We start from the raw sequence: 14,690 nt of genomic DNA, 5'->3' as shown, positions 1-14,690 counted from the left end.
TGTTGCAATTTCAATATATTTATGATCATAGTTAGAATAGTACTGTTCACATATTTAAGAACCAAATTAAGGATTTATTGAAAATAATCAAATAAAAATCTTCAATAGAAAGAAGAAAGAAAAAAAATTCTTCAAAAAGAAAAAGAAAGGAGAAAAAAAAAAACCCCACCATTTTCACTTTTCTACCCAATACTACTTCTATTTAACACCCCCACAAACCAAAAAGATCTCACATTTTCACTCTCACAAACCCTTCATTCTCTCTCTCTCTCTCTCTCTCTCTCTCTCTCTCTCTCTCACACTCTCTTTCTCAAAAAATGGCATCAAAACTCTCACTCATTCTCTTTGTTCTAGCAATCTGGACCCTTGATTCATCTCAAGGAGCTTCAACTCATCAAGCTCCAGCACCATCAGTGGACTGCACAAACCTTGTCTTAACAATGGCTGATTGTTTGTCCTTTGTAACAAACGGTAGCACAACAACAAAACCAGAAGGAACTTGTTGTTCTGGTTTGAAATCTGTGCTCAAAACTGCTCCTTCCTGTCTCTGTGAGGCTTTCAAGAGTAGTGCTCAGTTTGGTGTTGTCTTGAATGTTACCAAAGCTACTTCTCTTCCTGCTGCATGCAAAGTCTCTGCTCCTTCTGCTACCAAATGTGGATGTGAGTTTTTTCTTCCTTGTTTATCTCATTTGGGTTTTCTTAAATTTTCAATTTTGTTATAAAGTTTCTGTTTTTGGATAGTTATGTTGAAGAAAGTTTTTATTTTTATTGATATATGAGATTTTTTTTTACTTGTTTTCCCTCATTTGGGTTTTCATAAATTTTCAATTTTTATGTTTTTGTGGTTGCATTTTGTTATTAAGTTTGTGTTTTTTGAAAGTTTTGATTTTTCTTGATATATGTGTTTTCTTTTTTGCACCCCCATTTGGGTTTTTATGAAATTTTCAATTGTTATTTATTTGTTGGTGCATTTGTTTTATAAAGTACTATGTGTTTTTGGATAGTTATGTTTAAGAAAGTTCTCATTTTTCATTTATGGGTGTGATTTTTGGAAATAAAATTTTAACTTTGATTTTTGTATGAGATAGATCATGATATTTCATGATGTCATTGACAGTTTTATTACTATATTAATATCCAAAATCAATGACACTAGATTCTACATTGTGTCTAACAATCTATTAATTTTGCTTGTGTCTTCCTTTTTTTTTACTATGTACTAGGCTACTAAGTTAATATCATAGTCCTATAAGGGATAGCTTGTGTTTTTGCATATGAAATATCTTGATTTTTGCCCCCACACTTTTTCATACGTGTTTGGTTGGTTTTACCATGATTAAATTGATTTCAATGTATTGATTTTGGAAAATTGGTTTTAGTTAAAAGAGAAACTTGAATTTGAAATAATCCATGCTTGGATACACTCACGAGTCACATAGTGTATACGTTTGGTTCCACTTCTAGAAGGATGAGAGTTGATTCTAAAGATGTAAAATTGATTCTGATATGTTTAGTTGCCTACAAGTAAAATTGATTTAGCCTTAGAATTGATTATACTTGAAGTTAATATTTGTAGCTTTTGATTGTAGAATTGATTTTCACATACTTTACTTTTGATCAACTCACTTTTCCATGAATGTATCGAAACACAAATCACTTTACTTACAAGTCATTTAAGTCGGAATCAATCAAATCAATATCAATTCACTCAAAATCAATTTTCGTCAACACTAAACCAAACATACACTATACAAGTGAGTTGAACAATAGATTTGAGTGTATAAGTAAGTTAAATTAAATCAATTTTAAAGGTAAAATTAATTTCATTGACATCTTCCAAACATGTCAAAAAAATCAATTTTATTATTTGTTTGAAATTACTCTTGACTCTCCCTAACCCTAAACCAAACACACAATGGAATGATTTAATTTTGGGATGGGTTTGCTTTGCATTTTTTCCCCTTTCTTGATCATGTTAGTCACTAACCATTGCTATGTTGTTTTGCAGTGTCTGAAGTGACTGAAGCGCCTGCTTCTGCACCTGGTATGTTTCTCACATTTACAAATCTTGATATATAATTTGTATGTTGATGTTGATTTTTTGTTCTAAATCACAAGGGGAATCACATGCTTAATACTTAATTAAGTGCCAAGTTTAGAACCATATCTAATTTTGTGGTCTTGTTTCATTTTTTATTGGGGTGTTTTTTTTCTGCATGTTCCATTCCTTTCAGCAGATTGCTGCTGAATTGAGGAGTGTATTTTGGAGTATAAAGTTCAAAGCATCTATTGATGATTGGAACAATCAAGCATTTTAGTTGATAATTTCTGACTATATCCATGTCTATTTCACCACAATACAATCTTTAATTTTGAGATCAAGTTTTTCATGTTCTTCAAAATGCAGTTCTTAAAATTAATAATCATTATATAAGTTTTTCATTTTGAATTGACTTATTTGAGTTTATCTACGGACATAAACTCTCGTGAGACTTTTGGAAATGTATATGGAAACAATTGTCCATAAGTTGTTTTTAGCTTATTTTCATAAGCTCTTTTTGAAAGCTTACTAATACTGTTATTGACTATTTTATTTTTGGTCATAGAAATAGTTTACACATAATATGAAAAACATAAACACTTAATTCAGCTGTTTATCCAAACAAGGCTTAACTAGTGTTCCTAATTGAGTTATTAATTTTTTTTGTAGCTGGAGGTCTCTCTCCACAATCACCAGCAGCTTCTCCAACATCTTCTGGTGCAGCTTCTCCAACATCTTCTGGTGCAGCTTCAGGTTTGAATGGTCCTGTAAGTGAACTATCTCCAGTTCCAGCACCATCTCCAGGGAACACAGCTTCAAGACTATTCCCAATTTCAATGGGATCCTTACTTGTTGGCCTATTGGTGGCTACAATGTCACTATTTTAGATTGATTTTCACCATTTCATTTTGAGATCAGAGGATGACATGAGGGTTATTTTGATGCTTCTTTGAGTTTTACCATTAGATTACTTCTCATTATGTGTGTGACTTGTTAGTAGATACAATTCATTCTAGGAGTGACTCAAACTTATGTTAAGCTTGTACCCTCTTTATTATATAATATTATATATGTTATATATAAGTCTATTTATACTTATTTATTGATATAATTGCAATTTGGATTTCTAAAATTGTGACTTAAGAGATTGATCTTAGAACCAACCTTAAGGGACAGTACTAAAATGACTATTAGTATTACTTGAATAACAATAACTTTTCTTTTCCCAATTTTTGAAGACAATGAAAAAAAAATTAATCAATTTAAATTATAATTTTCTTTATTAGATTATAAAAGTTTGAGAGTTGTAAATAAATAAAAAGGGAAGGAGAGACTTGGTTGAAACAACCAAAATTTGAGGGACAAAATTGTACCGAAAAATTGAGAGATCAAAATCACAAATAACTCAAATTAACCAAAGAGATATTAAGGCTTTTTCTTTAAAGAATCAATTGTGCCAAAGTAACAACTAGGACTAGTATGAAATTTTAGGTAAGCACTACCAATTAGTGCTAGAATTTTAAGGTAACATGGTTTTCATAGTCATCACAAATTCACAATTACCTCTCTTGACTAAGTTGATTTGATACCCATGTGATGTGCTAATTGATTTTATAGTCATCGCTCATCACAACCACATTGATTCGTGATATTACCCATATGATATATGATGGACCCTTAGTAAACCCCTGTGTCAAAATAGTTATAAATATAATACCAAATTGCTAAAATAAAAAATAATATAATAATGTCAATATAAAGTAAAAACTTGACCTGTTTTTGGTGCGGTGGACGTGATTTCTTAAAAGCTTCTACAAATCATAATCTACTACTCCATCCGTCCCTTAATAGATGACCTAGTTGACAATATATATTATTGATTTAACATACTTTGACCATATTTTTTTACTAATTCACAAAGATAAATAATATCATGTAAGATGATGTTGGATTCGTCTCGATGAATATTTTTAAAATATTAAATTTTCATAATTTTTTTTAGTAGAGAATTAAAACTATCAAAGATAAAACATATGCATCGATACGTGTGTCAGAGCCAACTAAGTCATCTAATATGGGACGGAGGGAGTATCTTTTATGGCCAAATTATGACACTTGACAACACAATGAATCGTTCAATTAATTTGTCGTGCTTTGGCCTTTTATATAAGCAAAAGGTCGTTGCAGCATTCATCATCTGCTTTCCACCTTCCACTTTCGGCCCGTGCTTAATGAAAGAGAGCCAATGCAAAAAACAAAACAGTGTTTTAATAGATTTTTTTTTTAGATAATTGAAATAATATTGATTCGAAGTGGGACTATATCGACAACCGGAGTTGTAGTAACACACAGCAAAGGACAATGGCGGTTCATCGATATGATGACGTGCATGTAAGTATCTCAACGATCAAGTTAGTTTTTTTTTTTTTTTGGTAGTGTTCAAGTTAGTTTATGATAATATGAGAAGTTTTTTCTCATTAGAGAATTGTGTACTTTTAATATGTACAAGCGTCCTTTTAGATTTTTATATAACAATTTTTAGAGCTAGATAGGGAAATATATTTAGTTTGTTGAGTTGAATCTGGCGTTTTTTTTGCAGATTAACATTTGGTTTTCATCATGTGGTGTTGATGAGATCATTAGATTTGCTATGATGTGTTGGTGGTGCAACTTTGTAGCGTGTTACTTTATGATCTAATCTATTAGGAATTGAGCTTGAGCCTAGTTTGGAATAAATATAAATGTTATGAATCTTAAACAAGTAAATCAAATATGGTGTTTGAACTCAATTGATTAAAGAGTTTTAGTTAAGGACACATTTTTAAAAAAAAACTCAAATTCAAATCACAACTGAATACTCATTGAATAGACTTCAATTACATTACGTTCAAATATGTGAGATCACTATGACACATTTTCTTTAGGGATAAGTTAAAAAAACTAATAAATTAATTGAAATACAATGAAAATATATTTCAAAATGAAATATCTTTTTGTAAATCAACAATAGCCTTATGATACTTCTTAGCTTAACGTGACCCTAAAAACATTATACCTTCCTTCCTTACACGTAAGTGAAGTCTTTCCACTAGTATGAGATAGTGCAAATGTTGGTGGCATCATTGGTTAGGCAATTGTAGCACCTATGTCATAGACTCATAGTGTTATGGACCACCGCAATCACCTCACAAACTAATTTGGATCTTGAAATTTAACTATTAATTAAAGACGTGTATTGTTTGGTAAATCTAATTTTGTAGCCAATTTACTCAACTTTGAATATTGACATTACGTCTATTTGCTCATCACTTCCATTTTTTAACCTTACTTTACTTGGTCTACCTTCGACCAATATATAGCATCTTCATTTTCTGTTGTAAACGTAAGTTACAATATAGATTATGTCCAAATATTATTTGGAACCTTTAATTTTTTAAGGAAAAACCAAATATGCTATAATATAGAACTAAAACCTATGTGAACTTTGGGCTTTGTCCTCTTTTTTCACTCAAAGAAAAAACCTATGTGAACTTGGTTTGAGGCAAAGCTATTTCTAATTAAATAGTTGTTGGAATATTGGTGTGATGTTGAAACAATCCATTCATTTTTGGATACATTCAAGTTTGTGTATGTTTGGTTCCACTTTTAGAATCATCTAAATTGAATGGAGGTGTGAAATTGATTTTGCCTCAGAATTGATTCTATTTGAAGCTAATATTTGTAGCTTTTGATTTTAGAGTTGATTTTTATAGACAAATTTATAGATCAATTCACTTTTACATGAATAATTCACTTTTACATGTATCTAAACATCAATTTATCTTTGACTCACTTTTAGTCAGAATGAATCAATTTTACAAAACCAGTTCACTCAAAATCAATTATCGTCATTCGTCAACACTGAACAAAACATACACAAAACATACACGTAAAAGTGAGTTGAACAATAAATTTGACTTTAAACATAAGTACATATCCGCTTAAAGTCAACATTGAATCAATTTTAAAGGTAAAATTAATTGCATTCGACATCATCCAAACACGCATGTCAAAAATCAATTTTATGTGTTTGAAATCACTCTTAACTCTCTCTAACCCTAAACCAAACACAAGGGAACGTTTTAATTTTGGGATGGGTTTGCTTTGGATTTTCCCCTTTCTTGATCATGTTGATTAGGGAAAAATAAAACAAGTATAAAAGAGTAATCCAATAGAAAGACTATGGCCAAATCAACAACAACTTCATTTATTTTAGTTATCCTTATTCTGGCATTTGGCAATGGCCACGGTATTGAGGTTGTAGGAATAGTTAACCAACAAAAGAGAAATACGATAGTGTTTACAAATCACAATCGATACAACATTTCTTTTATGAATACATCCAAATCACAATCTCTACGGTACAACAAACAGTTTTGTGCAAATTGCACAAAAACTGATGCTTTATCGTAGAAATTGCGATTTATATGTAATGGTTTGTGTTTTATAACCTTCACATCAAAGTAACCACCTCTTCTTATGTAATGTTTAGGTAGAGGATAGATATATAACCTCCTCCTCCTACTATGACATTGTTCCTAAAACCTGGTACTTCTTGTTCCTTGTTGTTACCCCGTGAAGGTTTGGTTGATGTTTTTTTTTTTTTTTCCTTCTTTATTTGTTGTGAACAGGAAATGGAGGAAGAGAGTGGTATGTGAAAATTTCAAACTCATAGTTGAAAGGCTTGACCTGCATATTGTTATTTTGCCTTTATTTTATTTTTTTTTGTTTAGGGGGGGATTAGAAAATTTAAAAAAGAAAAAGAAAAGGTACAAGAAGATGTCAAAATACAAAATGGAATTTCAATTTGTTTTTTTTTAAAGAACATTTCATTAGTAATTTAGCACTGCTATAACTACAATTAAGCTACATGTCAAACTTGGTGTACAAAAAACACCATAAAATGAAATCTCACTTACTTCAAGTGAAGTGATTGTAAAGAGGGTGCCAAGATATTAGGGTTCACTATCAACGACACTTGGAATTGGTTCCTGTTGGACAGAATTTTGTACAAGTTTTGCCTTCACATTATTTTGCTCCACCTCTTTGGAAGAGCTCAGCAGATTCCACCCATTTTTTTGAGTGTGACACATTATTATGTCTTTGGCAGCAACAAGAGGTTTATAGAATTGATCTTGATCATGTGGCTCCCGGAACACCAGCCGCTCATCTATTTTTCCTATGCAGGGAGAGTCCTGCACCTTCCTTTTGTTCATCTCTTCCTTAACCACCTGAAATTTAGCAAAATATAAAGCAAGGGAAATTGAGATTGACAGGCATACGAAGGCAGACACTTTTGATGTAAATCAATTTTACAGTGGCATCCAATATGCATTCATTATTTTGCCACTTCATATCATTCATTTTTAGATTTAGTTAAGATAGTAGATTGACATAATTATGAATTCTTATGCATGTGTAAAATTAGCGTAAACTGACAATGCGTAAACTCATTTGAATTTTAATGCGTATAGAAGCATTCTACCGAAGGAAGTGATCGATCGTAACACGGCTTACTCGTAAGATCCCTCATCCTACCGAAAGGGCTAATTGTAATATACAAACACACAAGCATAAAAACCATCATACATGAACAAAATAACCTCTAAATCACAACAATAAACTATATTTTTTTTTTTGTTGAAAACTCAGTATCCGGCCCAAGGACATACTAATTCAAAAGGGTCAAATCCCACCGTCTACTTGTGGGGGGGCCATTTAAAGCCAGAGCGAAGCTCTGTTTCGCTCTAAATAGACTAACCCACCGAAATTAGTGCTCGGGGAATTGAACCTGAGACCTTGAGAGAAGCATATTTGAAGGTCCTAAGCCAACACATTCTTAAACAATGTTAATTAGAAGATGCTAAATAACTCAAAACTAAGTTCAGATATTACAGGGACAGGGTGAGACCCACTTGAAGCCATTACAGGTTACTACACCACACAGTTCAGACAGGGAAAGGCAGGAAAAAAAAAGGGTGCACAATAATACCAGAAACAGAGGAAGTAAGGGCCATGTGAAAGAAAACAGGGGAAGGCAGGGAAAGGTCAAGAACATGTCGCAGGTGGCGCCACACAGACGAGAACGGCAGCGCAAGGAGGAAAGGTGTTGCAAGGAGGAATGGTATCGCATGGAGCAACTGCATTGCAGGGAAGGAGACGAGACAGTGAGACAAACTACGGTTTTTGTTAATTCCTTCTTTTAGCTTTTAGAGCCCGCATTTCAGTAAAGAAGTGTTTAAAACACGGTTTTTTTCCCAATACCAACATTTCAGCAAGGCCTGTTATAAAACGGTTCGCCCAACGCGCATGATCCTACGTTCCCACTTCAAAATCATGAGTTTGATCATGCCACACACCTCCAGCGATCCTGGCCGTATCACAGCTCAGAACCATGGACGTGGATCGTAGAATCATACGATCCTATGTGCAGCTCGCGAACTTGGCTACATTTCTCTCAAGTCTCAACTTCTTATGATGCTGCCACCGAAACTGAACAGAGACACCTCTTCAGAAAGCAAAAATAAGATGGATACATGACCAAGTGAGTGCGAAATAGACAAGTGATCTACTAACAAAATCTACTCCACAGCACATGCTCATGCTCATTATCTGTATATTTATTGCAACAGATTGCAGATATTTTCCTCAGTCTTACAATATCTGTCTTATTTCCAATACAACTCTTTAATAATTACAATTTATCATTGTGATTTGCTTCCTTAAGATTGACAAAGATCATGAACAGAGTTTTCATTTTCTATAAAATGATACCAAGGAAAAAACAAGCAAAGTTGGAACAGTGTCTGAAATGACAAAACTGGCTTAATCACTATAATAGCAGATAGCATATCCTAGGTTACAAACAAACTCTGATTCTGCTTTTAACAGTCACATATGGAAAGCTCTGAATCTGATTAAAGGTTAATCTCCCTATAGAAAATCTCAAACTAAACCACACCATTTAGAACTTTCAAAATATCCCATTCAATTCACGCCCAATTCACAAATCAACAAATACTCTTCCTAAAACTATGTTTACCATTTCAGAAAAGGCACGCACCTAGTTCCTCTTACCGGCTACCAGCCTACCGCTAAACATCTAGGGGCCAAATGGCGCAATTGTTAACAACATGCAACATAAACAAATACGCCAACAAAGTGAGAATCCATATATCAGCGTCTCATTATCCTTTTTTTGACAGATGTAATTTTTTTAAAATAAAAATCCTTAATACAATTGGTATTCTCATCACAATTTTAAAGGCTAATCATATATGCATCCATCTGTACCAAGTTATGGACTTCCCATCTAGCTAATTCTAAGAAAAAAGTTGAAAACGTGTGAAAATGAAAGACTCCGATAATTTAAGATAATAAACTCACATTCAGCTTGGATTTCCTGATTATTTTTATGCTATCCAGAACGTATTTTGAATCCGACTCGAGGATTGCTTTGGTTAGAACCTAGTTAGTCACTCTCGGATTATGAAGCCCCGATACTTGACACAATATGAATATGATACCGATACGGTGATATGGGGAACTTTTCAAAATTCCCGATATGATACGGCGTCGATACGTTAATAAAAAATTAAATTTAAAATTAAATATATAAATTCACAATATGTAAATATAACTAAAATTGATAATGATAATAAATTAACATTCACAATACTCAAAATGAGCAACCAAGTGACAATGAAATGCACAATATTTTAGGTTTGTTTATGAACTAAAGCTTTGGTGAGCAGCTGCTGATTGTAGCTTTTGACAGTCATTGGTAAAACGTGATGCAACAACTAACCACTAATTGAAACATAAGATAGAATCATCAGATGAACCAGTTATTATCTTTTGTTAATCTGAAAACAAACAATTGTTTCCCAAAACAGAAGCCAATCATTAAAACAAACAATCTTATTAAGAGACTAATTTTTTTTCATGAAACAGAAGAGATTAAAGAGAGAAGAAGATATTTTTTTTTTGAAGAAAGAGAGAAGAAGATATTAAAGGGAGAAGAACAGAGCATTAGAGAGAAGAATAGAAGAAATAGCAAAATTGTAAGAAAGAAGATGTGGACAAAAAAAAAGAACAAAAATCCTCAATCCGTATCGCGACCACGTATTGTATCATCCAGCCGTATCAGAGTACCAAGTCAGCCGTATCGCAAACGCATCGGTCAATTTTTTTTCTTCTAAATATTAATTGATCGATACTTCCTCGATACGTATCGGGACGTATCGAACGCGTATTAATGCCGGATACGTGTCGGACACCGATTCTTTGCCATTTTTGGAGTATTGAGGCTTCTCAGCTCCCGGCCAATCCCAGGGGAGTGGCGCATGACAGTGAAAAACCGCAACAGGAATGCGAATCCCAGACCACTTCTGGTTCACGGCTGCTCCATGTGGGAGAGCGAGTTCCCGGTTCGTGTGCTCTGGTTCACAGGTTCTCGTTCCAGGAAAATCACGATTCTGCCCTAACCCTTTTCTCTGTTCTCCTTTGCATTCTTTCTCTGTATACGCCGTTTTCAACCCTAAACCCTTCATTCATTACATGTTCTCTGGTTTTTTTATCATATGGTTTTCTTGGAATCGGCTACTACTTGAATAGACATTAAAAGGCACATTGAATGTCCCCTGTTACATTGAATCTATAACTAATAATTGCCTAATCATATGTATTTTTTGTTCTCTTCTGTTTTTTATACAATCGCTCCTCTGTTCTTATACATTCTATCCTTTGCACTCCAGCTACCTGGTCCATGCCACTATCTGGGATTCACTACCCAGGTTAGAACAAGCTCCACTGCCCGAGTGGCCATTCAATTAATCATTGTTATCCCAACTAAATGAATTAATCTTAATAACATAGTACACGTAGGTAGCTCGATTGTTGGGCTAAGAAAGAGATACAAGGCAAGATCTACAAACTAACATTAACCACTAACTTATTACCATTTGTGTATTAATATAAAACACAACGGCATACAATTCCCCTACCCTTAAACCCAAGTAACTTCTTATATTCGTGTATATGTTTGTTTTCTCTTTTGAAGGAGTCAAAATTTATTCTAGTGTGTAATATTGATTTTGACATGTTTGGATGCTCTAGTAGAAAAGATTTTGCCTCCAGAATTGATTTTAACTTAAGTGACAGTTTGGAGCTTTTGCCTCTACGATTTTGATTTTTACCCTTGAATGTATCGTTCCACTCAACATTGTTGTATCCAAACATAAATCAATAAACATTCAACTCACTATACAGAATCATTTCATTCAAAATCAAATATTTAGTACCACAAAACCAAACACACACACACATGAAGATAATCATCATTCACATACACGATCATATACTAACATACAACGTTAAAATGGACCCGAGAAACAAACCTGAACCAAGTTCAAATCAATTTTGGGTGGCCCAACTTGTGCAACAGCCAAAGAACCAAAAAAGTTCCCCAACAAAGCAGCATCATACACACCCAAACCCTTTACAATCCCAGCAGCAAACCCACCAAGAAAACAATCCCCCGCCCCAGTAGGATCAACCTGACAAGCCTCAAACGGATCAACCATCAAACACCCATCTCTCCAAAAAACCTCACACCCATCTTTCCCATGCGTGACCACCACGCAACACCATTTTCTCACTTCCTCCAAATCAATAAACGCAGCTTCATCTTCAGAAGCTTTCAAAAACGCAACCTTTGGCAAAAGATGAAAAAACCCACTCTCCTTTAACCCCACATGCCTCACACACCCATCTTCATCTTCAAATCTTCGAATCAAACCCTGAACATCAACGAAAACATAATCACAAATCTCAAGCATTTTTTCCAATGTCTCCGGGAGAATCTCCCCGGCAACACCAACAGCCATTCCGAATAAAAACCTCGCCCCGGCCGGGATATCAGACGGGGTTATTGGATCACATGATCTAACCCGTCTGAGAATCCGGTCGGGGTGATTTGTTCCAAAGTGGGCATGGAAGAGGGTGGTATGAGAAGTGGGGACCACGAGAGGAAGGTGGGGTGTTTTGTGGGAGAAATCTGGGCCCACTTTGGAGATAAGATGGAAAGGGAGAGAGAGGGAGTCGAGGACGGTGGAAATGAAGGAGGCGGCGCCGCCGAGGGATTCGGCGATTATGTTGTTGTTGTGGAGGAGGATGTCGTGGGTGTAATTTCCGACGATGAGACCACGGTGGTGGGTAATGGGTTTGGAATCTGTGACCATGATGATGATGTTTTATGGGTCATGGAATGTTTTGTTTTATGATGATGATGATGAGAGAATCCATGCAAGAAGAAGAAAAGTTGATGAAGATTTGTATAATGATGATGGTGATGGTTTAGAAAGGAATATAAAGGACGCGCGCCAGAATTAGATTTAGGTGTCAATTTGGAATGGCTGCTTAGAAGACACCAAGCAAGCAGGCACCAAACTTAAAAATATAAATAGAGCAGAGTTATTTAATTTGAATGAATGAAAAATGACGACATTTGAATATAGAGCAACAAAGAAACCCATTTATGAGTAAAACAAGTTGATTCAAAGGAAATGTCCAATCACAAAGTAACATGTTGATTCTTTGATGAAGGTTGGCTAAATTGGTAAAAATTGATTCAGTCTTAAGTTTGGAGGTTCAATTTTTTTTTTCTAGACCTCTTTAGTGGATGATTTGTATATATTTTGTTAGCATCGGTTGAATATGAGATTTATCTTGATCTTGATGAACTCTCAAATCATATAACTCACATCAACTTCATTTTATCCAAAAGAAGTAATGTAACGCCTCCACTTGGTGAACATGTAACGCTCGAGGCTGATGAGGGCGGGGAGTGGTCCGGCTCCTGACAGCTTCTAGGCAAAACCGAATCACATCAGAATGAGAGGGATCTTGAAGTCGTGCTGGTATGTGACTGCATGGTTGAAGGAAGGTTTATAAAAATTATTTGGTACTACATATAAACAAGATGCATCTTCTTTTCAATAGCATAAACCATAAAAACTTCACAGTTAAGCGTGCTCGACTGGGAGCAATTTTGAGATGAGTGGCCTTTTGGAATGTTTCTCGAAAAGCGTGTGAGTAAGGATAAAACACGCTGAAAAGAATTGTGTTGATTTGTGGGGCCAGTTGACAATCTTGAAAGCGGTCTGGGATGTTACAAGTAACATCTTGATTTCATTTTGTCTAAAAAAAGTAACATCTTGGTTGGTTAATGTTTTAAAAATCAAAGTGGAGGAGGAGTCAGTAACACTTTAAGTCATGGTTCAATTGATTTAATCGGATAAATCGCGGTTGAAAATCATGACTAATAAAAAACAATAAATAAAATAAAAGGTATTAAATTATTTATTTTGGAAAAAAAATTGATTTGATTGAACCAATCATGGTTCAATTTGATATGATCTCATTCTTTGTAATTGATATTGGGGAGAAAGAAGAAAACAAGTCTCACATTGAATAGATAATACTCTTGATAAGAGTTTATAAAGATGATACATTATTACAAGATATTTTGAAAACAAGACCCATTTTTATAAGGATGAGAAATAATCGTGGTTGAACCAACCGATATATACTATTCTTGATAAGAGTTTATAAAGAGGATACATTTCTCACCTTCCAAACCGATTTTGTAAGGATGTATTAATTAGACTTATTTCAACATCGGAAAAATAATCTAATCGTGGTTGAATGAACATATAGAATGACCAATTCCCTGTTCAGTTGATTGGGCCGTTACAAATTTGTCAATGTTGCTCTTAATAACAGCAGCTAACAAGTTCCCAAATTCATGGCGTGATCATTCAAAGGCTCTTCAACAAGCTGAGTGACATGAAGAGTGTCCAAAGCACAAATAACATGCGGAAAACCCAAGGACCAACTTAAGAGGAGGCCTTGATAGTGCACATATATATCTCAACTTAAATGGTACAATAATTATCACTGATGTCAAAAAAAATCCATGAAGAAACGCCCCATTGTGATTCTCTAATAAGGCTTTCAAAGCCAGTAAAGTCTGAATCAATGAACACATTACACATTACCATCCACATTAAGAGCAACAGACCTTTCGAACGATGCTACCATAGACCAACCTCTCCATACTAGATGACCAAGACAAGTATGTAAGAGATGAAGGTGAGTAGTCGATTGTGCAAAAAAGGGGTGAATGGGAAAAATTTCAAAATGCCTTACTAGAGAATCACCCCGTGCTCATATCATATACCAAGGAAAAACTTCAACAGAAACATTGTTAGATTGACATGATTGTGAAATTTAAACCAAGTTTTTTTGTCTTTGGGAAAACAACACATTTGATAGGTGGCATTTAGCATGCACAAATGAATCTTTTTGTGTATGGTGCACAAATTGCAAAATTACCATTGATTTAATATTAAACAATTCAATGGCCAAGATTGCACACTTGGTACTTGAATAGTAGGTATTTTCGAATATTCTTCAAAATTGCAGAAATATCCTTTCACATTAATGTAATTAAAATTATAAATTGCAGAAATGTCATTTCACATTAATGTAATTAAATTTGTAAATTGCAGAAATATACTTTCACGTTTATATAATTAAATTTGTAAGT

General features: G+C 34.2%; 2 protein-coding genes and 1 long non-coding RNA gene across 3 annotated transcripts; 2 read left to right on the top strand and 1 right to left on the bottom strand.

Annotated features, from left to right (window-relative positions):
- Nucleotides 1–231: 231 nt before the first annotated feature.
- Nucleotides 232–3,139, top strand: LOC146923177 (non-specific lipid transfer protein GPI-anchored 11-like). The gene is made up of 3 exons (XM_085715887.1): nt 232–660; nt 2,009–2,044; nt 2,711–3,139. The coding sequence occupies exons 1-3, from the start codon at nt 318–320 to the stop codon at nt 2,926–2,928; spliced, it is 597 nt and encodes a 198-aa protein (XP_085572013.1). The 5' UTR covers nt 232–317; the 3' UTR covers nt 2,929–3,139.
- Nucleotides 3,140–4,139: 1,000 nt separating this feature from the next.
- LOC146923176 (uncharacterized) lies at nt 4,140–4,857 on the top strand. Its single transcript, XR_015010890.1, has 2 exons — nt 4,140–4,432; nt 4,641–4,857. It is a non-coding gene; the product is annotated as an uncharacterized LOC146923176 (long non-coding RNA).
- A 2,003-nt stretch (nt 4,858–6,860) lies between these two features.
- On the bottom strand, nt 6,861–12,657 carry MIK (pfkB-like carbohydrate kinase family protein). The gene is made up of 2 exons (XM_085715883.1): nt 11,479–12,657; nt 6,861–7,311 (listed from the first exon to the last, which is right to left on the bottom strand). The coding sequence occupies exons 1-2, from the start codon at nt 12,319–12,321 to the stop codon at nt 7,036–7,038; spliced, it is 1,119 nt and encodes a 372-aa protein (XP_085572009.1). The 5' UTR covers nt 12,322–12,657; the 3' UTR covers nt 6,861–7,035.
- Between the last annotated feature and the right edge of the window lie 2,033 nt (nt 12,658–14,690).

Source organism: Medicago sativa, chromosome 5 (assembly GCF_051527215.1).
Source record: "Medicago sativa cultivar Bolivia chromosome 5, Bolivia_mono, whole genome shotgun sequence".
NCBI lineage: Eukaryota > Viridiplantae > Streptophyta > Magnoliopsida > Fabales > Fabaceae > Medicago > Medicago sativa.
Note: the sequence above shows the minus strand (reverse complement) of the source record. Positions and strands in the feature narration are given on the sequence as shown.